We start from the raw sequence: 27,714 nt of genomic DNA, 5'->3' as shown, positions 1-27,714 counted from the left end.
AACAAACTTCCTTCCCATATCCGAAAATCAAAACAAAGTCGAGTTCTCTTCTTCATGATTAGTTGATTATTATACTCTTGTCAATGTTTCCCTCTTCACACACTCATAATTACACTCCATTACCCTAATTTTTTTATTTTTTAAGCTTAAGTTGAGAAGAGAAGAATTGTACATTTATGAGTTAAGTAATTAATTCTCTTTTGTTTGTTTTTTTCCTTTAATTCATTATTATTCATTTTAAAAAGGTTGTATTTATTATTTAAATAGAAAGATATAACATCATTGTGGCTAGCTAAGATGGTAAGAATAGTAACTTTTAATTCAAGAGGTCTAGTGTTCAATATATACGTTCTTATAAACGCCTTTTAATATATTAGTATAGATTCCAAAAAGTCAAACAGAAAGGGCAACATAGATCATGATTTGTGGCCTAGCCGTAGAAGTGGGTTGTTATGTACACGTTCTCTTGTCCAAAATTAATTTAGTCGTGATTAACAATAGTACGTGAATGAGATCCGGGTAGGATTTGGATCCTTGGCTTTACAAACGGATCTGGATCGGGTCCTAAGTCATTACCCGGATCCGGATCCGTTTACCCGTTTTTATAAAAAAAAAAAATTTAAAATATAAAAATAAAGAGTAAAAATTATAGCATTATTGAAGTTTGTTGAACTTTTAATATTATTTATGTTAGATTTGTTAAATTTGATTTTAGTGAATGCTTGTATGGACAAATAGCGTTGTTATTGAAGTTTTATTTAACTATGGTTTAAGGTTAAAAGGAAAATTAGGGTCTTTGATGGAAAAATAAGTTAGGATCCGTTTTGAATCCGTTTTGGACCCGGATCCGTAGGATCCGTCGGATATGGATATGGATCCTCACTTTCATTACCCAACGGATCCGGGTAGGATCTGGATCATTGTCTTAAACGGATCTGGATCTGGATCCTAGAGGATCCGGTCCAGATCCTACCCGCTGCCATCCCTAGTCGTGATAGAAAGGCTGAATATTTATTCACAATTTTCTAGTTTTTCCTTTTAAACTAATTTTTTTTATAGACAATCATGTTCCACACTTAAATCAATTGATAATAGTGGGAGTAACTCCACAAACTTATAAAGTGGTAGGAGAGTTCGGTCACTTATAAATCCAATGAGGTTCCACACTATAATCAATTAACAATAGTACGTGAATGAGATTAACTCCACCAGCTTAATTAAGTGATATTTTCTCTTTTCTTTCTCATATTTTGGGTAACAATGTGGAATACGGGTAGTTAGCATATTCACAACTAGATTAGATCCCGTGCACACACGAATTTTGATAATTTTTTTCACAAAATATTTAACGGATATCTCCCAAACTACTGCATAGTTATAACATTTTTAACATACTCGTTTAAATTTGTTCATCTAATGTGCATATTTAAAATGCTAATATGCCAATTTGACCAAAATTTTGAGTTATATATTTTCTATTATTAATTAATATAGAGATTTGACTAAAATATTACCAATTTAGAATAATTATTATTATGCCATATCTATTATTGTCATAAATTATAAACTAAATTTTGTTTCCATACATAAATAGTTTATAAAAAAAGAAAGAGAATAAAATAAAATAAAACAGATAGACTTTTTAGGCAAGTGGTATCTGGCGGGAAAAAATCACACCAGGAATTGACACGTGTCATTCATGGTGTCTCTTTTAGTATATAGTAATAGATGACAATCCTACTGTTGGTCGTATTCTAATATTCTAATATAGTTAAGTGATAAAATATATTATTGATCGGGAAATATAATGTTGTGTGTTGTATTCTATTGTGTTCTATGTGGGCATACGCTTCTATTTATAATACAAACTAGATCTCCTACTCTTCGTAGGTTTCCTAATTCATATAGACTTCTATCTTATATCATATAGTCTAGTTATAACATAACTATACTATATTCAATATTCTATCATATAGAATAACTGCGTTATCCTCAATATTAAGAAAATCCGAATGGTTTAATTTCCAGTTCCCAAAAGTCAAACGGAAATGGCAATGGCCATATAGGCATATATATAAATGAGTTGTTCTTCGATCTGTCGAAAGTTAATGGTAGTTAGTTATGAAAGAAAGGCTGACTTTTTGTGATCACAAGTTATGAGATTTTTTATAAGTAAGTTATAACCACCCGCGCTGATTAAATTAACAGCACATGCATCTAATATCTCTTGCAGATTGCTAGACAATGAAATCAGAAAGCCAACTATAACTTATTAACTTGGCAAGTTCCCAACTTCCCTCTATAAAAGGACACTGTATTGTGTCTGTAATAAATCTAGCTTAGTCACCCCAATTATTGCTACACAAACTATATACACTTGTTGATACGGCGACGTTTTTCACTCTAATTTTTTTTGCCAATTCTAGACTTGTAGAAAAATAGTTAAAGAGTGTTTTTGTCTGGGTCAAAAGATCGAATAATTAAAAAATAATTAGTTGTATGCATGTACATTTCAACATTTATTAGTGTTTGCTAGTTGAGTCAGATCTTTGCTTCAAGTAGCGCGCAAGTAACCTAAACTCCTAAGACTTCAGTAATAACTTGGAAAATGTTAGAGTTTAGTATTTTAAACTTCACAAATAACTTGGAATTTAATATAGTTTTAGTATGTTTAACTTTAACTTGGAAAATGTTATTAGCGTTCCGAACTAATTCGTCCTAGTATGAGCTTTTATAATTCTAGTAAGCTTCTCTTAATTTGTTTCTGGCCTAGCTTATTCTTGTACATAACACAAATAAATACTCTACTCATTCCACATTATTTACAAGAAACACTACAAGAAATTGTACTATTAACGACGGGAAATCTCATCGCTAAAGGCCAGTAATTGTTGATTAACGACGGGATTTTCCGTCGCGAGCCCGTCATAAAAGGGGGCCGTCGTTAATGGAAAATCCCGTCATTAACCCATCGTAAAAAACATTAGCGACGGTTGTTTCCGTCTTAGTTGGGTTGTTACCCCGTCGCAAAAGCCCTTTTACGACGGGATTTTTACCCGTCGTTATTAGGTTGTCATAAAAGATACAAATTCTTGTAGTGAAAGTAACAAATTATACGTACTATAAAGTTTAAAATACCTAATATAACCGTGCATATACGGCAGATCGGATATTTAAATAATTATCATTAAAAAGTGAGGTATAAAGTTATAAAAAAAACTAGTTAAGTGGCTAAATAATCTAAAACATAACGCATATGTCAATTTTCCGACTACAATGAATACATAATTATAGAGTAAACTTACACGAAGTATCATACTATGTGCAACAAGGTGCATAATTGCAAATCATGCAAGTAACATTTAAACCAAAGCTTTGGTTGCTTGCACATAACACAAATTAATACTATATCTATTCCACATTATTTACAAGTGTGTATGTATGATTATACTACGTACATACTACCAAATATAACCGTGCATGGATAAATGGATCGGAGATCTTAAATAATAAGGAATAAAATTTTAAAAGGTTAGTTAAGTGATAAGATAATACTTCATATAGAACGACACCAGCTGCAGGCATGTGTCGGTTTTTCCACTACAGATAATTAGAGTAAATTTATATGATTAGATGTAGATCGAAGGAGGTGCATAATTGCAAAATTGGTAATGAAGATTAGAGCAATTAAACACAAAATCAAGTATCATTAAAACCAAAGCTTTGAATGCTAGAGTTAGTTCAACTCAACCACTAAAGTGTCTCCTTATTGCAGTCATTCAATGCACAACCTCAACACCATACCCCCTTATTAAATGTAAATTTCACTAAATTTCCACAAAACCCAAAAACAAAAAACATAATTAAAACTAAAATGGGGATGAAATTAGATGGTGTAGTTTTGGTTCTGATATTTTCGTTTGTAGTTTGTAGCAATGGTCAAGATACAAAATTAGTTCCAGCAATAATCACATTTGGTGATTCAGTAGTAGATGTGGGCAACAATGATTATATTCCCACAGTTTTCAAGGCTGATTATCCTCCTTATGGTAGGGATTTTGCTAATCATATGCCTACTGGCAGGTTTTGCAATGGAAAGTTAGCTACTGATATTACTGGTACTTACTTTCTTACATCTCTTCCATTGTTGCTTTTTAAATATTGTTATGTTATATATTGAAGTAGCTTGTAACCTAATTAAGGTGCTTATCGTTATTGAGAATCATGATTGGTTGAGGTGGTAACGGGTAACACCGTCCTTTCATAATGATACTTTCTTGGGAGCGGAATTTCGGCATGCTCAAAACACATCACAGGGGCATTTTGTGTACCATTTATTAAAAAGAAAGTACCATTTCGTTAAACGGAATACCATTACGATAAAAATATGTACCATTACGATTAAAACATATACCATTAAAATTCAATGTATTTACAGAAATGCCCCTGTGATGTATTTTGAGTCTTGTGACATAAAAATTTGGGATCTAGTTAGTGGGAGGGTTTGGGCTTCTTGGGGCCTTTGGGCTAATTAGTCAAATGCTTATTTTATCATAAATAAAATTAATTTAAAATTCTTTTATTACACAATCCATTAAGGGAATCAATAATTGGTTATTTGTAATTTCATGGAAATTGTAAAGCAATTTAATCTTTCTTATCTTATTCTATTTAGTTCTTTTTATTGGTTATTCTAATATGTAATACATAATTTAGGGCGTCGTTTTATCTTTAAAAATCAAGTATGGTTGAAGTGGTAACACAGTTCTTGCCAATTAAACTACAGTAACCACGTTTGAATCTTGTGACATAAAAATGAGGGAGGGGTATTCAAGTGGGGGTAGGGCCTTCGGGTTAACTAGTCTACTTGGTCTTAAAGTTTATTTCAACATAAATTTCAAATTTCCCTCTGAAAAAAATAAATAAATAAAAGTTAAATTTTCATTATCTTTTAATCATGATTATGTTATCCTAATTTTGTATTGTTAACCTTACAGCTGATACTCTGGGCTTCACAACATATCCAGCAGCATATCTAAGCCCACAAGCATCAGGAAAGAATCTTCTTATTGGAGCCAATTTTGCATCTGCTGGATCAGGCTTTGATGAGAAAACAGCACTCCTCAGTGTAAAGTCAACTGTCCATTACTTCACTTTTTGTTTTAAAAAAACGTCATTTCCTAACGTAATATAGATCCAACTAAACTCATCCTTACGTAAGAAAATAACTACAACTATGAACTATGTCGAAAGTTAAATTGGTCGTAAAATCACCAGCCATGTTATATATAGAAGATGGGTGATGATAAAGGTCGCAAGTTTCGACAATATTTAGTTGTCGCAATCTTACGTGTCATAATTTAACTGGTATATATAGGCGACACGTAGGATATGCGTCAGCGGAATATTTTTACTTTCAATGCAATATTTTTACTATGAAAATTTGTAAATAAGGTACTCGATGTAAAGAAGGTAACAAATTAGAATTTTAAGATTTTACTGCCTTTTTATTAACATATATATAAGTAAAATATTTTAATTTCCAATTTAAATCATGACACATAAGCATGCCATGTCAACATTGTGACACGATTTTAGTTGCATGTTGCGACCTTTATCATTTTCGATTGAAGATAACTATTAAAATCCCCGATTTTGCTCACACGATCGTATTGACTATGGTGTGCAGCACGCGATTTCGCTATCGCAACAACTGGATTACTACAAGGAGTACCAAGGTAAGTTAACAAAGGTGGCAGGTAGCAGCAAGGCAAAATCAATTATAAAGGAAGCTCTCTATATAGTTGGATTTGGAAGCAGTGATTTTGTTCAGAATTATTATGTCAACCCTTTCATCAACAAATTATATAGTGCTGATGAATACTCAACCTACCTTGTTGGTATTTTCTCAAGCTTCATTCAGGTAACAAACTTCACATCTACCAAGTAACATTTTGTTAATCCTACTGTCTTACAGAGTATCTTATCTTTTTTGGTATATAGAGTCGTTAAAAAATGACCAGACACGTACTGTACCTAGAAAAAGTTGGTTAAAAAACATTTATTTGGGTAGTTCACTTTTCCTATCTCTTAATTGTCCAAAATTATATTGGTAGACATCGTGTTCAAAAACCAATAGGGTCAATAATATTGCTGGCTACTTGTCCAAGTATCATCCGTGTGAGTTGTGAACCTAAAGTACTTTCTCCGTCTTAATGTAATGATCACATGTTCACATATATGAAGTTTAATTCGGAATATTAAGGCTAATTAATGATATTTAATGTTGACCTACAGGAACTGTATGGATTAGGAGCAAGAAAGATTGGGGCAACTTCACTTCCCCCATTAGGGTGTGTACCTGCAACCATTACTCTGTTTGGGTTTCATCAGGGTGGCTGTGTTTCAAGGCTCAACTCTGACGCGCAAGGATTCAATAGGAAGCTCAATGCTGCTGCCAATAAGCTGTCTAAGAAGCTCCCTGGCCTTAACCTTGTTATTTTCGACATTTACAAGCCTCTCTATGATTTAGTACAATCTCCCTCCAAATCTGGTAACCAAATCTTTCCTTAACACCATATTTTTGGTTTAATCGACGAATTTTCTAACTCTTCTTTTTCTATAGGATTTTCTGAGGCCAGGAAGGGATGCTGTGGGACAGGAACTATAGAGACAACATCGCTTTTATGCAATCCAAAGTCTGTAGGAACATGCAGCAACGCCACTCAGTACGTGTTTTGGGACAGTGTGCATCCTTCTGAAGCTGCAAACCAGGTTCTCGCCGATGCCCTCTTAGTTCAAGGGATCGCACTAATCGGTTAAATGGTTTTCAAGCCTCTTTTCTTCTACCAAGCTTGTATTTGTATACTACAGAATATTAATTACGTACTGCATTCTTGCATAAGAATTTATCCTATTGCTTTTTAATTTCAGTGTATTTGTTCTCAAAATGTAAGACCTCTGTTGTGTAATCAAATATAGACATAGTATGATACTACATGTCAACATCGTCTGTTACTTCGTCATATGTAACTACTATGAGTCTACAGAACTTATATTATCATTTTTAGCATAAATTTTCAAGTATTCATGAGACTTGTGTTCTTTTATAAATCATCAATTCATCAGTAAGATATTGGTAATATATGTGCAGACTGCAGAATGTAAGTAGACTTCACTGCTAAGTTACACATGTAAGAGAAATTCTGCTGAGTCCAGCTCAAGGCCTTATTTGCAAGAACAAATAAGATCAACCAGCTCCCGGCAGCTAGTTAACAGAGAATGACAATGCTCAAATAAATGCAGAAGAACCTAAGTTCCTCAGTTCCATTATATTGAACAATTTAGAGAAGAGATATGTCAGCTAATGCACACAGTATCATTGTAGTACCAAATTACTCCATATAACATACAGAACTTAATCCAATCACTTGTTTAAATATCAGTGATCCATATAATTTATACATTTTCGTATGTGCAAACCATTTCTATTCATCCGACCTTGTTATTTCTTAATTTACACAAAATTGGTTAAGAAAATCCTCAAATTAAAAATGTTGAGGATGTTGTGATGACTTCACAATAATTCTTTTGTATACAGGGAGGCCTAAGTTAAGAGTCAACATTATATGTTACCTCAAGGTGTACTCATCCAGTACTATATGATGCAGATTTTTTGTGTTTCTGTATCCATCTAGAATCCCTGAAGACTTCAGCATACTTTGCCAAATCTGACTTTCGCCTATTCTCTGACTCTTCTTCTGGTGTATAATCTAAGGGAGAAGAACTTCCAGTTCTTTCCCTTCCAATCACATAACTCACTCCACCCTGTGACGATGATGATCTCAAATCGGTCATTCTACTAGAATTCTCATCTTCTTCAGCCAAGCTTGTGAGTGGTTGATATTCCATTGACGAATTGTTTGAGTTTTGAGAAGATGATGCGAATCTTGGACTTTGGGGGTGGCTTTTTGAGCCACTATGTCCTGCTTCATAGTACCTTCTCCCTAAGTCATCAACTGAAAATGATTTATACATAGAAGAAGCTCGGCTATCTTGATTATGATGGTGGTGATGACCAGATATTCCTCTAACTAACTTTCTTAGGTTAGCAAAGAACTTAATTTTCTTGGGGTGGGATTTGTGAACAGAACTAGGACCAGAGGACTCGTCGTAATCTGTGCTGTCTGTAAGATAAGAAGGTTGTGAAGAAGGCCAATGATCAAAATCAAAGTCCATGAGGCTAGGTGGCCCTTTGTCAGCTCCATCTTCAGTATTAGCATATTCGAGTATTAGTTGCTTTGCTTTCTGCTCGGAAGTGGGACTCAAGCACTTACTTAAATCCCTGGCAACTGTTTTACCAGGTGGGGGATGGTAGTTCCTCAATTCGTATCGCAAACAGGCATTTATCCAACGGAGATAGACTAGTTCCTCCACATCACCACATCTGTCTTCTTGAAGCCTCTCAACTTCCTTTGTGAACTTCTCCTTTTCTTCCCTTAGTTGAACCATAGCTTTGTGGAGTTCCTCTTTCTGTAATATCAAGGGTTCGAGAAGTCAATTACTAAACCACTTCTGTACAATAGCAGAAGTCACAAGTTCTAAAGAGGTATATGTATGACAGGCCGGAAAAGGAAAGGGATAAAAAGAAATTAAAAGAAACCCACCTGAGAATCTTCAAAAAGGGAATTCGCAAGAATTTGGGTGGATTCCAATCTCTGAGCTAAATCAGCATTATCTTGCTGCAAGTTCTCGTTACACTTTCTTAATTCCTCGGCTTCAGCCTCCAACTCAGTTACTCTTTGTAGTTCAGAATGATCGTCAGAAATACTAGTGCTAGCCTCGTGCTCTTGCTCATGCTCTTGCTCTTGGAAATTCACAACTCTTTGTGTAAGGTCTAAGATCTGTCCTCTATTTTGCTCAGCCTCAGACCTAATCTTCCTCTTTAGCAGTTTGATTTTCGCCTTAGCAGCTTCTAACTCAGATACAACCTTAGAGTAATCAGCAACCTGAGTCTTTAGCCTCTTGTTTTCTGACTGCAAATTCTCTATCTTCATCAAGAAAAGCTTAGCCTCAATATTATTGATCCTCAAACGGTTTTGAAGCTCCATCATCACTGTTTCCTGTTCCTTAAGGCCATAATACTCAAGCAACTGGACCTCAAGCTTTCTCTCTCTTTCTACAAGGAAGTTTATCCTCTTCTTAAGGTTTACAATTTCTTGTTCATAGTCATCCCTATCTACTCTTCTAAGTGATTTAGGTAAGTCCTTGTTGACAGTAAAACTCTCCCCATCTGTCTTTGGCGAGTTTACTGCATTAAATTCCTTGACTACCTGTTCAAATTCTGGTAACAAGAACCCATCTCGATCTCCACTATATCTACTGTTAGGTGAGGCATGCATTGATGAATTATCAATACGGACCCTAATACATGGCTTGTCCTGATTAATGGAACAAAATCAAGGAATAAGTTATCACAAGTGTCAAAGTTCTGCTCTATGATCACAGGTTCCAAATCAATGTAAAAATAGTTCATAATCATAATCTTCAACTCTATGTGATAACTGATAAGATCATGTCACAGTGACATGACACCAATTCTCTGAAAAATTCAGCTTATAGACTCCAAAGCAATCGAAACAGCCATCACTTTGTTCTTTGTTGGCATTACAAGACAATGCATAAATGGAATCATAAGTAAACAATTCGGTCATTTGGTGTCCTGTGATTTATCTAGATGAAGGGTTCAAAAATTACAGTACTCATGATCATTTTCAATGAATAAGTTCAAAAGCAATCAAATAACATTACAAAGCCCAAATCAAACTGGCATCTTTTGGTTTGTAATCGGCGTAATTTTGTTACTTCATTATTATTATTTATTATTATTATTCATGCATTCAGATTTAGTCAGAGACAATAATCCAATTCTATTGCAATAATTTTGTGCTTGGATCACATGAATCTCTAGTTGATTAGTCACCCAAAAATGTCCATTAAATCCTAATTCAAAGAGTAATAAAACATGAGGATTCGAAATAAGAACAAAATAAGGTTGAATTGTTAGCTTGCCTTGACAGGATTTTATTTGAATTGTTAGCTTGCTTATTTACATTTTGAGTCAATCAAAATTATTTAATTTGCTATCATTAAAAGATACACCATAATCACTCAACAGTTAATCAATTGAACAAATTCAAATCGAAAGCCAAATAATTTTTCGAAACGAATCAAACTAAAACTCACATATGCATGAACAGAATCCATTTCGGGTTGAGGATCATCCTTAACCCTTAATCTCCCATCATAATCAACCTTCTTATCAGAATCTGCATGAAATCAAACCAATTTTAGTCAAATTAAGAAACTCAATTACATAAAATTAATCAAAATTAGTGAATTTAAGAAAGAAGATTACTATAAACCTGAAACTGTAGGAGAAGGAGAGGGATCAGATGGCTTGATCCGTTTGATTCGAACTCGAGAGTAGAGGAATCCAGCAAAGGATAGTGCTAAAGCCACACCAAATTTCACCAAAATTGGTTTTATATCTCTTCTTCCATTTATCATCATCATCATCATTTTTTATTAAATTATTAGTCAATCTTTCCTAATACTAAAGTTTTCTCTATTAAAACCACTAAATTAAACCAGAAAACAAGAACAGAGAATAAAACAGAGATCATGTGCCATCTTCATCATCATCCTCCATCTCTAATCTTACAACCTAGAACACAAAATAAGAAAGATTTGAATTAATAACAAAATTCAATCAAACCCAGAAGGTAGAATTCAATAATTAAGTCAAAATAAGCAAATTCCCTCTTAAAAGTTGACCAAAATAAGATATAAATTGCCAATTTTTTTTGGGTTGTTGTGGTTGATCATTTACAACGGAATTGCAAAAGAACAAATTTTGTGACAAACCCAGGTGGCAAATTCAAACATAACCCAAAATCAACATTTTCTCTTAGAAATGTTGCTAGAACACATACTAATACGGTAATACCTCTTTAGAACGTCAGACCTTCTCATACAAAAATTCGAGAAACCTTTAAACAGCCAAACCCTTTATTTCACGAAAACTAAAGCCCGTATTTAAATTCAAACAAACCAAGCTAGCAAAACTCAAAGCAAACTCAAAAAAAGCATAAAAGGATGGCCAAATTGAATATGTTGATGATGGTGAATGGAAGAAAAAAAAGCAAAAAAAAGGGGAAGGGAATAACGAATACCTTGGATTAATGGACATGAAAGAGGAGCACAATGGTAAACGTATAGGTGTTGTGCTCGTGTTAATTAATTTAATTTAAATATGATTAATATTACTTTCTGTCGTTATCATTGCCTTCGTAAAAATAATATTTTTTTTGCTTCTTGTTTTAGAATTGCCTTTTTGTGTTAAGATTTGGTCAATTTTATGTGTTTTTTGTAAGTAATATTTGTCTTCTAAGGTCGGTAAATTGTACACCATTTTGAGAAATTTAATAGCAAAAGGGTACTATAAAAGAAGTTGGTTGGGGGGTGAGAGAAGGAAAGATAATTAGATGCTGATTCCAAGTTGAGAGGGGAATTAAGAGGAAAACAATGACATAAAGTCAAAATCAAGATTAGAAAATTGGTGAGCATTAGCCAAGTGGTAACAAGAACCCATACTAATATACTATCAAGGAACCTATAGGACTTTGGGAGTTTTAGGATCATATACGTGCACGTGTCATATGATGCTTTGGTATTAACCATGTTTGGTAATTGGTTTTTATTAGGTTTTTCGCTCTATTTTGGCTTTTTAATTTGGTCAAATAGTCAAAATATAATTCCTATGTGTTTGGTATTTACATTTATATCCCTCAGTTACTTTACTTCCATTATCTATTACAGAGCACTTCTTACATTTCTCTCTTTTTGAACAAAAGAAAAAAAAAAACACTCTATATTGGCTTAAAGAAAAAATAGTCATGTTTAATCTTGTAAGATTTGTCTCAATATATAGGCTTAAAATATCAACTGTTGACTGCATATTTATAGTTGTAGATTGTTTATTTGTAGAAGTTTATTGAATAATATTAACTGTTGACTGCATATTACATAGTTGTTGATCTATTATGAAAATACATTGATAACCGTGCATATGGCCCACACATAATGCCATGTAGCTGAAATTAAGCCCACATTTAATGGCATTTTCATAATAAAATCACAAATTATTTACAAAAATGTCATTTAATTGGAAAAATTTCTCAATAGATTAACTCGTAACGGCTCGAATTTGTGATGATTGTCATTTTTACCCCGTATACATTTTAGAGGGTTTCTAAACCTCAAGTGACTTGTGTCCACATGGACACAAGTGATCCAAATACAATCATCTTGAGTACCAATACATAATATGTCAGTACCAAAATGCAAATTGCTTAGAAATATCACCAATATAAGTCATATGTGTTATGATTGGTATTCACATAATTTGTATTGGTACTAACATATTCTGTATTGGTACTCCAAATTCTGTATTGGTACTCACTTGTGTCCAATATGAACACAAGTCACTTGTGACAAAGACTTCCTCGTACATTTTACCGGAGTACTTCAGAAGTTCAGAGTTCAGACAGTCTCCTCTGCAGTTTCGCGGGGTACCCCATTTCAAGTGTACAAAGCTTCAAAGCTTTAAACCTGCATTTTCTTCTCCTCCTCCCGCATGCAAGCATCAGGCATGGCTACTTTCCGCTTACTTCTCTCTCAATCTCACCATCTCAATAGGTTCCATTCTCTCTCTCCTCCAATAAACTGCATCGTATTCCACAATCGTCTTCCCCAAAACCCTCAATTTTCCCGCCATTTTAAACCTCCATTGAATTCTCGATTAATTCACTCTGTTAACCATCTCTTGTCCACTGAATCTCCTCTTATGGTCGACAATAGTCAAAGCGAAGGGACCTCATCAAATTCCCCAGCTTCTGAACCCATTCCTGAACAAACCCCTAGGGTTTGGTCCATGTTCGGTTCTGACTTAATTAGCCCTAGAAAGGATGATTCTGAAGGAAAAACGGTTGTAAATCGGGTGGATTCGGAAGATGTTCTCGAAGGAGAAACGGTTGAGAATCGAGTGGATTCGAAGGATGATTCTGAAGGAGAAACGGTTGAGAATCGAGTGAATTCGGTACGCAATTACCCGAACAGTGCGTTTACAGGTGGTTTTGGGGGGAAAGGGAAGAAGGGGAAGAGTAAGGAGCATTGGGTGTGTAGTGAATGTGGGCATAGTGAATTGAAGTGGTGGGGGTCCTGTAATGCTTGTAAGAAATTTGGGACTTTGAAGCGGTTCTTAGTGACAGAAAATGCGGAGGGGGGAAAGGTTAGTGGGTTCAAGGTTTCTGAGAATGCGACGAGGTCTTGGTTGCCTGAGCAGAAGAAGGGGCAAGGTGGTCCACTGAGGTTGTCGGATGTGAATCTTGGTGTTGATCCTTCCGAGTGGAGAATTCGATTGTAAGTTTTCAAATGGTTTGTAGCCTGGTAATGTTGCATTTTAAAAACCCCAATACCCTATTAGAGGAAATCTTAACAGAATCATGAATTGATTGCTTTAGTGTTTGTAAGAGTATAGCGTGGTTTGTGTTTCCTGCTGTTCTTGAGGTATGAAATTTGATTGTTTTGTTGTAGGTATGGTACATTCGGAAGTGAAGTTGCTAGAGTGCTTGGTGGCGGTATTGTCCCAGGTATATGTGGACCCTATTTTGATGTTTGTTGTTGTGGTTCATTCTATGTGTTCTTGAGTTTATTGTACTCTTGTATAAAAGTTGATATTAAGTCATGAGCTGGTGAATGAAGTGGTTTTATGAAAGGAGGGGGATATCCTATAGGGACTGAGTTTTATCAAAATGCATATGTGACGATCAAACAGATTTCGTGTCCTTGAAGTTGTTAAATAATCGTATACTTAACCATCATCCACCGTATATAGAGAGAGTCTTTTTCTAGGATTGATTTCTAATCTATAGATCACATGTAGATTATAATATTGTAGTCCTTAATTCTTTTTTAAGAGATCATTAGATGTGGAAGTCCAACCTTTAGAGCCTAGATGTTAGCCTGAGATTCAGACATCAGTTGTATCTTCTTACTCAATCTTAAATCAGGTTTTAGTTTTGCACTTGTGTTTCTGCTCACAAATTTTATCTCTCACAGTATTTTTTCATAGCAACACTACTATATGTCACAATTCATTTAGTTTTATCATTATCTCCATGTAGATCCTCCGTTTTGCAAGTACATGTTAAGTGTAGTGCATTTTAGTCACAGATCTGATTTTTCTAGGTTCATTGATTCTGGTCGGTGGTGATCCTGGCGTTGGCAAAAGCACCCTGGTATTGCAGGTAAAGGCTTTAGATATGAAATTAGCTACCCTTGTGCTCTTTTTGTTGGGGTTTGGGGGCAACGGGGGGATATCATGTCAATGTGGTTACCAAATTTTTCTTTATTGTCCTTGATTTCCTTATTCTTGAAGGTTACTATATTTTATGTTCCCCTAACACATTATGTTCTAAATGAAGATTGCTGACTTAATAGCAGAAAGTCCTGATATTCCTGAAAGCGCTCCAGTGATTTACATATCCGGTGAAGAGGTTAGTGTCAGGGAAAACAACTTGATTTTATCTATAGACTATAAACAATTGTGCTTTCACAAACGGAAAATGGAAAGAAGAGGGAGACTTACTACTCCGTCCCTTTTTATTCTTTACGTATTCCGTTTGGACGTACCTTTCTAATCTTTATGTTTGGAATATTTCCTTTTATATTGTAACTAAATGCCCCTAATATTTTGTCAAAAATCATGTCAAGTGATTATTTTAATTTATCAAAGTCATTGAGGCATAAAATTTCTCAGACTTTCCCATTGGGGCATTAAATCTCTCTTTTTTCAATGTTAGAGTTTGGATAAAAGTGAAACATTATTAATAAACGTAATTTGCATTGTTTAAGTAAAAAAAAGAATCTTTATCCAGATTAATTATTTGTTAAATCGCGTGCATGATACCAAACGTAAGGATTAAAAAGGGACGGAGGGAGTATATCCTAGTTGAACAATTGCTCCCAGCATGATGCCAACATTCTTGAAAGGAAATTGATTTGAGCTGGACAAAGAGAATAAAGCATTCCAGTACTGATACACTATAGGCTAAACACTCTTTTTAAGGACCTCAATCTTGTTATGAGGATCTCTATTTCTTTTGATTTCCATCACTGTGAACAACTTGCTGAAGATTTCTTTCTCTAACTTTTCTTTGTTTTTTATACTCTTGAAAAACTTAGCTTGCACCAATCAATTAAATGTTGGCATTTTTTGTGTAGAGTGTTGAGCAAATAGGAAACAGAGCTGATCGGCTGAGCATTAAAGCAAAGGACTTGTTCCTGTATTCAAGCACAGATATTGAGGTTTATCTATATTTCCCTTCAGCTTAGATGCTGATCTGGTTAACTTAATGTCTCTTGATTTTTCTTTCTTGTTTGTCATAACCTTTTATATATTTTTGTTTATGTTTCAATTCTTTTTTGGAGTTAAAACAAGTGTTTCCTATCCATGCTTTCGAGGTTACAGTGTGAATTCCAAGATGATTGATTTTTATTTTTGTTTTTTTCATAGGATATTTTAAAGAAGGTGCAACCTCTTTCCCCACGGGCTGTGATCATTGATTCCATTCAGACTGTATATTTACAAGGAGTGTCAGGAAGTCCTGGAGGAATGTCGCAGGTATTAACTGGAGTATGGATGTGCATTAGAAACTTCCCAATACCTAATGTGCTAATAATAACCGGATTATTTAAGCTCTTGCTCTTTCCACTCTGCTTCCTGATTTTTCCCATAACCGTTTCCTAAAAAGGTTGAATCGTGTAAAACTCCATGATTATAATGGAAAATTTCCTTTTATTTCATTGCCATGTCACCATGACATTTACTCAATAAACTAACTTTTGAAAAACTTCAATCGGCTTTGCCACTTTTAGTTTGGTGGTACCTTAAAGCTAGAAAGTGGCGTATATGGAGGCATGTATGTATACTTTAACTCAATACAGTTTCCTACAGTTTTCCGTTTCTGAGTTTCCTCGGTTCCCCGTTTCCGTTTCCCGCTTCATGCAACTTAGGTGGTTTCTATTCATCTCTTCATTTGCTAAAGTTGTTGAATATTCCTTAAAGTTTCATCACTAATATTTGATCTACTGTTGGTAGTTGTGGGTGGACTCACGGTCTTTACTTCGTGTGTTGCAATGACAGGTGAAGGAATGCACGGCTGCATTGCTTCAATTTTCAAAGAAGACAGGCATCCCTGTTCTACTGGTAGGTCTAGATCTTTACAACATCAGGGAGGATTTTTGTTTTATTTACTTGCTTTTATCACTATATTAATCTATTTGTCACAAGTAAGATGATATGCCTCGTGCACAGTGCACATGATGTAGTGTCCCATGGGGGCAATGACAGTCATCTATTCTTGCATGATTTATTAGCAATTTGCTAAAATAGTTGCTTATTGTTTTTGGGATAAAGGTGGTAGTCCTGCTACTGTTTTGGATTGTTTGCAAGTCCATTATGATGTCTGGGGAGGTGGAAGGGGTAGAAAATTTGTGGTGCTTATCTCTTGCTGCACCTTATATGGATAATTTGGCTGGAGAGGAACAACTGGATCTTTAATTTTGGGAATCCATGTCTAATGAAACCTCTTTATGTGGGGTGCTTTGGCATGCCACTTTCAGATTTGATAATGTGATTGATCTACATTTCTGTTGTATTATTTTGGTAGATCTTTGGACTTTGGTCCTCCCCTCTGTGCTTTTTATTTATTTTATCATGAATGAAAATTCTCTTACTTAAAATAAATCATTTTTTTCCTTCTGAATCTGCCTAAAAGAAGCTGTGAAACCATCAAAGTTTGCTTCCCTCATTTGATTAATTTCCGTGAATTGATCTCACCATTAACATAGCAAAAGTAAATTTTCTGTCCACCAGTTGCTGTTGTATGTTCCAAGAGGATTTTCTTTTCACAAGCCTAGGCATAACAAGCTTTTAATTAATATTTCTACTACAAATTTGTTGGAATCTAGAAATGTGAGGACGTAAAAATGCATGGCACTGATGTTAATTAGAGGTCTCCTGTTTGAAGATTGAAATTTGATACCTGTAGGAAGCTGGTAAACTGGTTATAAGTTTGTTGGAAGAAGTGAAGCTGTCAAGAATTTTGTTTATGGGGAGATATATTTGTTGTGTGGATAAATGCATTTAGAAAATCAATAGGGTAGCCTCTAATCCTCTACCAGTCATGTGCTTAATGCTTTTAGCCTGTTGGTACTCAAGTTCTTTGTACTCTGTGGTTGACGTTGTTCCCCTTTGAAATTTTATGGTTAAACTTGAAATCTATTTTTACTTGTACTATTACATACTTCATGGTACTATTTACTTATTTAAAGGCAGCCATTGGACTCTGAATTAAACTAGCTCAGGCACTTTGTGTTCAATCATGACCCCTTGCCTCCTCTTGCTCTGAGTTCATGGTGGGACTTGCCAGTTCTGGATTATAGCCTATGTAACTTGTACTTACCCTGGACTGCAAGCTGTAAGATGCATGTGTAGAGAGTCTAGATATAGGCAAACAGAGGGCCTACTGTCTGTGGTGCGAGTCATTAGGCCCCTGATCTGCTTTGCCTACAAATGTTGGCCAGATTGGCCCTGCCTCTTATGGTGGCTAGCTTGGGGTGTGGGGTGAGTGTATCTTCCTCACAAACTACTTATCCTGTATGAAAATATCGTAGGTCCTATTGTTTCCTCGTATTCATATTTCTGTTAATGACAGATTGGGCATGTGAACAAGATTGGAGAAATTGCAGGTCCTCGTGTTCTGGAGCACATTGTAGATGTCGTCTTATATATGGAGGTACCTTTTTCCCTTTAATCCTTTTTAATTAAGTTTTGATGGAAAATTATTGGTACTTTCAATTTTGGTATTGTTTTTATTTTTCCACTACCACAGATTTAACCAATGAGGCAGTTATTTATTGCAATATGGTATTTTTTTTCTCTCTCTTCTCCTTTCAATCCTCGAGAAAAGAAAGGAGAAAGAAACATATCTGTGTTCTTTGGGTGTACCATTCTCAATTTTTACCTTTGTCCACCATCTAAATTGGCATATCCACGACTTAAAAGTGTTCAAGGCCTTAAAATCTCTGAGTTTAAGTGACACCTTCAGTTATTGCAGCAGTTGCTAACTTGCTACATATTTCAAATGGGATATGGTTATTCAGCATGTAAGAGGATCCGTGCTCCACTTACTACATTGTTATTCCATTTGCATGCCTTGGGAACTTGTTAAGGCCTAAGGGTCTTTGACTCTCAACATTTATTTCACTCTCATTTTGGAATGTAGAGGTTAATTTTATATATTAAATGCTGTTCAAGGATTTGTTAGAATACCAGAACCATTAATCCTTGGAAGTTTTCCATCAAATATTTAAAACGTCATTTTCTTCTTCGATGTAAAAATATATCAACACAGATATCTTTTCCTGGAGTGCATGTCATGTAGAGGACTGCTTAAAATCTGTCATGTAGAGGACTGCTTAATATCTGTCATGTAGTTCTTGTTTGGTCCGTAGTTGAGCGAAGTGACTAAAAGGGACATGATCGGCATTATAGATTTGCGTACCTTGTTAATGATGTTTCAGTTATGCGGGTTCCTGCATATAGTTCCTCAAAACTATAACCTCTCCCCCCCACCCCCCACCCCCCACCTTGATCACATAAGTAGGAACTTGCTATTCAACTTTGTTCTCTAATTATTTGATTATTTCTTGAATTATTGTCAAAATTTGGTTGTCCACAAAAGCCTTGTGTAAAGTTGACTAGTTGAAAAGTATTTTCAATAACAGATTGTCTTTGAGAGTTTGAGCTAGGTCGATTAATCAAATTAGCTTAGGTAGATGGATTTTATTTGAATCAGTTGATTACTAAATTATTTATTGTTAGAAGCAAAATTTGTGAAGATTTTTGTATGCCTTTGTCCTTCCTCAATGTGACAAGTCTGACAAGTGAAAACAATTTAGAACTGAGTACTTTTCTGGTGATATGGTGGTAAATAATTTCTTAGCTTATTTCTCTGCATCTGATGTCATGGTCTTGTCACTCGAATTTCAGGGGGAAAAGCATTCATGCTATCGTTTACTTCGTTCTGTGAAAAACCGATTTGGGTCTACCGATGAGGTATTATCTCACTACGTTCTCAAATCCGATTTCAGGATGTTTTGGTTTTTCCTGGTTTTTTTAATCTCTCCCAGCGACTTCTCTTGGTCTTGCTGCTTGTACAGTTGTACTTGCTTATTTTTTGTTTTCAAGCTTATGCTAAGAGCCGCCTGTTCCACTGTGGAATCTTGATTATGATCCTTAATTGATCATGTGGTTCTAAATTTGTTCTGTTGAAAAATTTGAACTCCACTCGTATTGGTTGCTAACCCTTTAATTGATACTGAACCTCCACTTCCTTGGCTACCTTCTCTTCTTGTTTTATTTGTTTGTTCGGGAAGTGACGGAAGAAGCACATATCTTGTAAGGGGCCGTTTTGTTTACTCTTAGGAAGGAAAAGGAATCAAGAAAGGGATTTGAGTACAAATGTTGAAGAATATGATTGGTTTATTAACAACGGCCTGAATCCCTCCATCCATTAGCGTCTATGTCCAACACTTCGGTCCTCTATAAAATGGTCTTCTTCCAGCATCAGTATTGCTGTTCGCCACCTGTTTCCATCCAAACACCATCACAAGGATGAATTTGTTGTCACTTTCTCTCACCGCCATCCCCAAACTCAAAATTGTCTTTGGATTTGACCCACCAAAACTCTAGCTTTGACGTCTTGGAGGTTGAATTTGACCATCAAACAGCTGGAACTTATGGCGGCTAGTTGGTTACTGATATGGTGGTGGTCGTTTGCAGTGTTTGACTAGAGTTGTTTGCTGATAATGGGCAAGAAAGCCAAGAATACAAGATAATAGGGTCTCTATGGTGGTGGGTTGGTGGCGCCTGAGCCAATGGAGCAAGGGCATGTTGGTGGACAGGAATTACAAGATGCTTTGGTGGTAGTGAAAAAAAAGAGGTTTTGAGGTTCTATCCTGAGAGAGAAGCGGGTTGCATGTATATGGCCGCAGATGATTTTTGTTGTTGAGGTAGAGGAGTTTTGGGGTTGGGGCCAGAAGATGGTGAATCTAGGCTTTAGAAATAGTTCGTTTGGTGGAGGTGGGTGTGAGTAGTGTTGGTTGCTAAGGTGGCGGATGAAGGTGGGGTGGTTAAGGTGGGTTGAGGATGACTGTGTGGTATTGGTGACTTGATGTAGGGTCTTGGGCCTGGTAGTGGTAGGTGATATATGGGTTGTGCAAGAGCAAAAACCTGATTTGAGGGAATCTAAAGTCTGGTGGGGGTAATGAAGGAAAATGGGGTAACTCCATTCCGTAAATGCAGAGAACGAGAATAATAAGGTGAACCAAACACCAACAAAAAGGAAAGGAGGATAATCCCCTTTCCCCTTGTTTTCTTGAACACAAGCAAACCAATCACCCCATATATTCTGTCAACTCCCTTTTCTTATAGAATGTTATACAATTTCCTGTCATAGCCTCATAGGGTCCATGTTCCAATAAGTTCGACTGCAATTCACTGCAGAGAATCAAACATTTAAAATTTGTCGTCTTTTACTCGTATTGACCCTCATGGCACATTTGATGCACCCACTTTTAGAGATACCCTAGTTAACTCTATGTGTATGGTTTCTCCTTGTTTAACTGAATGAAAAAACTCCCAGCTCGTTAATTAGTTGTAAGAGTTGTTTGTTTTTTATTTGTAATGTATATGTTCATTTTATTTTGATTAAACTGTGGGTGCAGCTGGGAGTATTTGAAATGGCAGAACCAGGGTTGCGAGCTGTTTCAAATCCTAGTGAAATGTTCTTGAGTGAGGAGCATTCGGACTCAGAGCATTTAGCTGGACTCGCTGTTGCTGTAATCATTGATGGCTCTCGAACTTTTGTTATTGAAGTTCAGGTATAAATTATGGTCAAAGAATAACCCCATAAGCTGCCCCCCAATCCCCCTCCCTCTTCCCTAGAGCGGCAATTCTTGTCTAATCCAAACTCAGTAATGGGCTGCGCTTGACAGAGTGTCCTTGTGTCAGTTGTGTAGTAGGTTCCCTCTCACCCTACCTCGTAAATAAATGTATTGGTGGGTAATTAGTAACAAGCCCGTGCGATCTTTTCAGAAATTCACGATTCAAATTGCTTAACTATAATACACTCTGCATCCAGAGATGACGAGCTTATATGCATTTGAAATGTTGAAGAAATGCTTATATTCTTTTCGTGAAAAGGACTTGTGTAAGAAAATAATGGAAGCAATACTAATCAGGTTCTGTTTGAAGAGGGAAAACATGAGAAACAAAAGCATCAAGACATTGTTAGTTTTTACGTAACTGATACACTGGTTGATGTTTCCTACACTAAACAGTTTCATTTCGTTTTTTTTTTTTTTTATTGACGCATAACAAAAGTGTTCTTTTAGGAACTCTGACTCCTAAGCAGCAGACAATTGAATGCTTTTTAGCCCTTCCTTGTATGCTATTGAGTGTTGATTGTGGCCTCCTACAGTCCTTCTTTGGAGAAAAAAATTATATGTTTCTGTTAACAAATATAGAACAAAGTTTCAGTCGTTTTACCTTGGTCTTTTTTTTTTCTTCTTTGGAATGGAGGGAGGGTGATGTGAGGGTGGCTATATTGTTTTTTTTTTTTTTTTTTTGGGGATTTTTGTTCTAACCACCAAAAAGGTTTTACAAACTTTTATATAATGCGGTCTTACTCAAAAGACCACCTTGGTATTATATAAGTTAAGCACTGGAACCAATTAGTTAAGCACTGAAACCAATTAGTTAAGCACTGAAACCAATTAGTTAAGCAATGAAACTAATTAGTTAAGCAATGGAACCAGTTAGTTAAGCAATCAAAATGGTCTTTTCGGTAAGACGGTCTTACACAAAAGTTGCCGAAAAGGTTTTGTGAGTGTTTCTAGAGATATTTATATTCAAGCAAGCATCAACAATTTAAGCATCCAATAGGTCAGCTGTTTCTTGCATCAGTATTTTCTGAGATTCCTTCCAGGACAGGTAAGGTAATCACAGGAAACTTGTCATGTGCACACAGCTAGACAAAAGCAGATGTCTCATGCTATCCTTGGTTCTACACTTCTACTGGCCACCTAAAAACAGTAGTTCTAAACAAAACCGACTCTCGATACAATTGCTAGTAAAAAACCTAGCATTTTTGAAGACAAATGGAGTAAATAGTTTCAGCTGGAAACATTAAGTAAAGCTTTGCTCAGTCTGTAGTCTTCTTAGATCGAAGTGCTCTTTGATGAGCCAGTCTTCTCTGATCGAAGTGCTCTTTGATGAGCCATGCAGTCTTCTTGGATCGAAGTGTTCTTTGATGAACCGACAAGCGATAAGTTCCTAAGTGACAACGATCCTAGAAAATAGATGTTATACTGTTAAGTGTTCACTTTCAGGGCTAACAGGCCATCATGGACAAACACTAAGTCAGCATAAGATAAAACCTGAGGAAAGCATGTTTTCTACTAAAAGTTTTCGAATTTCTGCTCTCAATGAATAAGCACCTTTGCAGTTGGCAGCAAGATTATCTCCTCAACATGGTATTCCGTTTTCTGGAAGATCATCTCTTCTCTTTGAATACAAGTGCTGTATGCTAATTGCTAAGATGCCAAAGTCTTAAAATCTTATAAAGAATAGCACTGCCTTTGACTTTACTTAGTACAAAAGTGTATAAAAAAGCGCAAAGCGCACTAAAGCGATATGAGTCCTAGAGCTTAAGCGCAAAGCGCAAGCGCAAGGCACGGGCTTCATCGAAGTGAAGTGCACTTTTTAAGAATTAAAGATTTTTACTATTATGAATATATATCTTACTAAAGTAACAACAAAAATATATAAACATCAGACTTGCTTCCAAAAATATATTACTCCTTGCTTTAACAAAAATATATTACTCCTTGCTTTAACAAAAATATATTACTCCTTGCTTTAACAAAAATAAAGCATATAACATAGTCTTTATCCAGAAGCTAGAAGCTAGGGTCGACTGTTGTAACTGTTGTCTTCTCTTTTCTTCTTTTTTAGACTGTTACTTTCTATTGTTAAGGATTAATAGGGAGTGGTCCGAAACACAATAACAACATATAAAAAAGCTTTCAACGTAAAGTAATAATAATAATAAAAAAAGAGTTTCAATGAAGCGCCAAAAGCGTGCTTTTTGCACTTCGCGGGCTTCATGCGCTTAAGCGCGCTTCGGCGGGCTTAATCACAAGAGCTTCGCTCAGACCTAATTAAGCGTTTTTCCCTAGAGCTTCGAGCTTCAGGGCTTAAGCGTGCTTTAAGCGCGCTTTTTTAAACACTTGCCACAACACATTAATTAAATGATTCAAAGGGAAAAGAGGAGGATAAAAGCGATGGAAATGTCAGTCACATATATTCTTCCATATCTCAGGGTCAAGGGGGGGTTGACAATGCAAGATTTTCACTTCCTAGTGCCATTCTTTTATTAGCAGTTAACAACCTAAATATGATTTGAATTTGGAGACAGTATTCTGTTTTTCTTTCCCCAACACTGTTTAAGACTTCAACTCTTCAAGTTGATGTCTGCCCCTCAATCATGCACTTAGCTGACCAACATATGTCTTCTTAAGAGTTTCATCTTGTGGAAACACAGTTTCGTCCTTCTGATACGTCTCTTTTCTGATAAACAATAGGATAGCAGAAGTGGTGTGTGCAAAGCTGCTATGTACTTTTTCCAATTACAAGTCAGCAGACAGAAAATTTAGTTGCTGTAAAGTAGGGACAATTTATTATTCTTATTCGTTACCTACTATTTGTTTGTCTTGATTTTGCTCCCTTGTTACTCCAACGTGCAGGCTTTATGTGTAGCAGACTCTTCTGGCATGCATCTTAATGGGGTTCAGGCAAGCAGAGCTGATATGATTATTTCGGTATGTCTTTTTGTTAGGGAGCTCCCTTAGCTTTTAAATCTGTCAACAGCAATGTTATTCTTTATTTGCAGTTGCAATACCTGTCGAAGGAACTGTGTTATTAAATATAGTTGCTTGTTATCTAAGGAACTTTTATGCTGCTTATAGTAACTGCTTCCTCGGTTTTTTCTAGTTGCAACATTTTTCTTTTGGAGGGACTATATTTCACTTATCTATCTAAATCAATATTGTCATACGAGATATTGTTGGATTTTTCTCAATATTGATAATTATAAGTGCGTAATTAAAGATATTAATAGTTAAAGTTGTGCATTGGGACTATTGGGGACCATAAAAAGGCAGGCGAGCTAAAAAAAACTGCGGAAGTATTAGATTTATCCAATTATCGAGGCGGTATTAGTATATTGCTTTATTTTCTTTGGTGGCTGTTTATGATGTATTGAACCAAGACAAATGTTTATTTTGTCAGTGACTCAAGTCAATGACGCCTCATTTAATTTTGGACCATAAGTTATTTTTCCCTTAAGTGTTGAATTCTCCTTGCTGCTACTGTCATATGAAAGTATCAGCACGAGTTCCCTAAAAAATTTGAACTGATGCCCTGATTGTCAAGATTCTCTACTTCAAATTTATAGGAATCAGTACTCCTAGGGTGTTGTTTTATGTTACTTTCACAGTTGGATTTATACAACTTATCGTTCACTGCATAGCTGTTGAGATATGCGTCCGTGGAGTGTTAAGTTATTTAAGAACTATACCGTTGTCTGAAAAGCGGAGAGTACAGGATAAATAACAACTGTTACTAGTTTCTTGACAGATGCTAATTTTTTTTTCCTGGTGTTACTTATTTCTAGAATTGAATGTTTCTTGGGGAAGGATTTTTTGTTCTTTCCTTAATATAACCAAAAGATAATATCAGTCTGTCTTATAGAATTTCTTAAGTTTTCTTTGAAGCTTTCAGTTAATATTTATAAGAAAACCTTATCATGCCATTTTTGTAGTTTCTTGGTTAGGTTAGGCATGGAAAAAGTAGGCATTGAGGATAGCAGTTTGATTTTTTCGTAGAAGGTTGAGTTCACCACAAGAACTGGCGTAGAAAGCTGAGTGCACGGGGCACCACACATTAGGATAGTTGAATGTTTTCTTTTTATGGAGTGCATACGATGACCTACTTATGCGCTTATTGTTTACTTGCAGGTTCTTAAGAAGCAAGCGGGACTGAAGCTGAAAGACCATGTAATCATGCTCTTCACTACTTCTGTGTGTTTCATGCTATGTATCTAAGTATCTTGTATCTTAGTCTCATAATTAATTATTCTGTCTCTTTATAAATGACCTTTGATATTCTCTTTCTCTTTTAGGGTTTTTTTTTTCCTTGAGAATGAAAGTATAAGATTTGTTTCATTAGTAGGTGTATAGAAATTGGTAGGCAAGGAAGTTATGGCAAATTTTCCTTCTCAAACTCACTTCCTTCTCCTCCCTAGTTGGGAAATACCTTAAATACCTTTGTCTTCTTCAAATTCTTTATCACCGACCCAAAGAAAGGAATCCTTTGAATTCCGACCGTTCAAACAACCTCTTTCCTTTAGTTTCCTTTATAATCATCTCCAAACGCCAAACAAGCTCTAAGCTAACAGAAATTTGCATCTTTAAATTGTTTATCATTTTTTTGAAATACAGTGTGTCTTACTCTCTTTAGATTTCTGCATTTGCAAGGGAGAGTGGGGCTTCTTGGCTCCTCTCCTCAGGTAGAAAATGTGGCTTAAATGCCTATAGGTCAATTGAGAAGCTTATCTTCAAGTCTGAAGCAATAAAGCAGCCGCCTGCTCTGCTCTTGCTATAATTATTGTACACAATACACGGGAACTATTGAAGAGACATTTTAAGAGTTGCCATTGTGTAATAAGAAATATACCATGAATCAGGGAAACATGGTGCAAATCAGATAAAAGCACCCATAATAATTAACGTATTAAACATTTCTTATGTGCTTGGCCATCACTGGACAATGTACAATGACACCATGGTGTCTCCTTTGTTATATGTATGTCTAAGTTCGCACAAGGTGTCATTCTATATTGAACAACCAAAATGATTTTACTATTTTAGCTTCTGGTACCTGATTAATGTTTTACTGATTTTACTATAAATGCTGGTTGATGAACTCATTTGCTAGCTAGAGTCTGGTACTCTGATTGATCAAGTTCATTCATATTTTGAACTGTTGTAAGATAATTGTAAACAAAGCCTGTTGGAATTTCATCTCTTGTGCTATATGCTAACGTAGATTCTCTTTTGTAGTGTGTTTATGTTAATGTTGTTAGTGGATTATCTCTCACCGAAACTTCAGGAGACCTTGCTGTGGCAGCGGCAATTTGCAGCAGGTATTTTTTCTTTTTGGCTGGCTCATTTATCTCACCAAATTGATGATATTCAGAAAGCAATCATTTTTCTGGGTTTCAAACAGCTGCTGATATCCTGATTCTATGCTCTAATCCAACTATCCAAGCAGATTTATTTTTCGCATGGTTGTCCATTACTTGTGATATCCAGTTTCTTCATATATGCTTATGAGTTATTCTACTTGTGACTTGTGAGTTCTTTTGTCATGTGTTGTTTGGTCTTGTGATGAATCACTCAAGTATGAATGAAGTGAATCACTCTTTAAGTTTTGTACTTTTTTTTTTTATCAAATTGTAAGTGACATATTTGCATTTGCCATCTTCAGTATTTTGGAGATTCCTATTCCAAATAATGTAGCATTTATTGGAGAAATTGGCCTTGGTGGTGAACTTCGAATGGTAAGTATAACCCATATTTCATAGTGTGAGCTCTTGCCAAATTATTCTTTGCTTTTTCCTTTTGTTCTTTTGTAGTTTCATCTTTGTGCAATTGTGCATATCAAACTGTTGAGAACTCTATATTGCAATTTGCAAGTGATCTGCCATGTTAGTAAGCTTCAAATAATGGTTTTAAAATGCTCTGCACTATTTGCAAAGGGTCGTAAATTTGCATCGCATGAGTAAACTTTTCACATCATTTATTTATCTATATGACCACTGTTTTTTTATAAGCCTGTACATAATGCTCCATAAAATATGTTACGTCCCTTATAATGTGTATAATATACTGTTTCTCGACTTGGAATTTTATGCTAGTCTGTAATTTGACCTAAAACTTCTTTATAGGTTCCTAGAATAGAGAAAAGGGTTACTACTTTGGCAAAACTTGGATATAAAACATGCATTGTTCCGAAGTCGGCTGAAAAAGCCCTAGCAGCTCTCAGCTTTGAAGGGTTACAAGTAGTGGGATGTAAGAACCTGAAAGAAGTCATTGATAAAGTCTTCAGTGATTGCCCTTCTTAATTTCCCCCTTTTTTGTGCTATCTTATAAGCATGTGTAACGTTGTTTATGTTGTGTTATGTTATGTAAGAATGTGACTAATGTAAATATGATGTAGATATGTAGACGCGTGCATGTATTTGCAATTTTGTATCTATTTAAGGGCTAAGCCACTGGAAAGAGGTACGTGTATTTGCCAAGCGCATTCTTGTAACGTATGTGCAATTTTGCTCAGTGCTGATGCTTAGATAAATAGTGGCAGAGCATTTCCAATCTCCATTATTGAATATTTGAAGGAAGAGA

At 35.5% G+C, this 27,714-nt stretch overlaps 3 protein-coding genes across 5 annotated transcripts; 2 read left to right on the top strand and 1 right to left on the bottom strand.

Annotated features, from left to right (window-relative positions):
* The first annotated feature begins 3,773 nt into the window (after window positions 1-3,773).
* Window positions 3,774-7,090, top strand: LOC110781854 (GDSL esterase/lipase APG). Its single transcript, XM_021985904.2, has 5 exons — window positions 3,774-4,118; window positions 4,998-5,128; window positions 5,690-5,923; window positions 6,298-6,553; window positions 6,626-7,090. The coding sequence occupies exons 1-5, from the start codon at window positions 3,875-3,877 to the stop codon at window positions 6,820-6,822; spliced, it is 1,062 nt and encodes a 353-aa protein (XP_021841596.1). The 5' UTR covers window positions 3,774-3,874; the 3' UTR covers window positions 6,823-7,090.
* Window positions 7,091-7,384: 294 nt separating this feature from the next.
* On the bottom strand, window positions 7,385-11,419 carry LOC110781853 (protein CHUP1, chloroplastic). Of its 3 annotated transcripts, none has more exons than XM_021985903.2 (5): window positions 11,235-11,419; window positions 10,425-10,726; window positions 10,246-10,328; window positions 8,667-9,440; window positions 7,385-8,532 (listed from the first exon to the last, which is right to left on the bottom strand). In XM_021985903.2, the coding sequence occupies exons 2-5, from the start codon at window positions 10,579-10,581 to the stop codon at window positions 7,648-7,650; spliced, it is 1,899 nt and encodes a 632-aa protein (XP_021841595.2). In that variant the 5' UTR covers window positions 10,582-10,726; window positions 11,235-11,419; the 3' UTR covers window positions 7,385-7,647. The 3 variants fall into 3 exon arrangements, with proteins under 3 accessions (XP_021841595.2, XP_021841594.2, XP_056699095.1); XM_021985902.2 differs by lacking the exon at window positions 11,235-11,419 and adding an exon at window positions 11,009-11,226; XM_056843117.1 differs by having other exon boundaries at window positions 10,425-11,245.
* Window positions 11,420-12,583: 1,164 nt separating this feature from the next.
* On the top strand, window positions 12,584-27,625 carry LOC110781855 (uncharacterized). Its single transcript, XM_021985906.2, has 15 exons — window positions 12,584-13,482; window positions 13,657-13,712; window positions 14,311-14,369; window positions 14,547-14,618; window positions 15,346-15,429; window positions 15,638-15,745; window positions 16,268-16,330; window positions 17,841-17,921; window positions 19,178-19,243; window positions 20,914-21,069; window positions 23,995-24,069; window positions 25,267-25,305; window positions 26,371-26,453; window positions 26,798-26,870; window positions 27,258-27,625. Exons 1-15 carry the CDS (start codon window positions 12,698-12,700, stop codon window positions 27,432-27,434), a joined length of 1,977 nt encoding a protein of 658 aa, XP_021841598.1. The 5' UTR covers window positions 12,584-12,697; the 3' UTR covers window positions 27,435-27,625.
* Window positions 27,626-27,714: the final 89 nt, after the last annotated feature.

This window comes from Spinacia oleracea, chromosome 4 (assembly GCF_020520425.1).
Source record: "Spinacia oleracea cultivar Varoflay chromosome 4, BTI_SOV_V1, whole genome shotgun sequence".
Lineage (NCBI taxonomy): Eukaryota > Viridiplantae > Streptophyta > Magnoliopsida > Caryophyllales > Amaranthaceae > Spinacia > Spinacia oleracea.
This window is presented reverse-complemented; position numbering and strand designations above follow the sequence as displayed.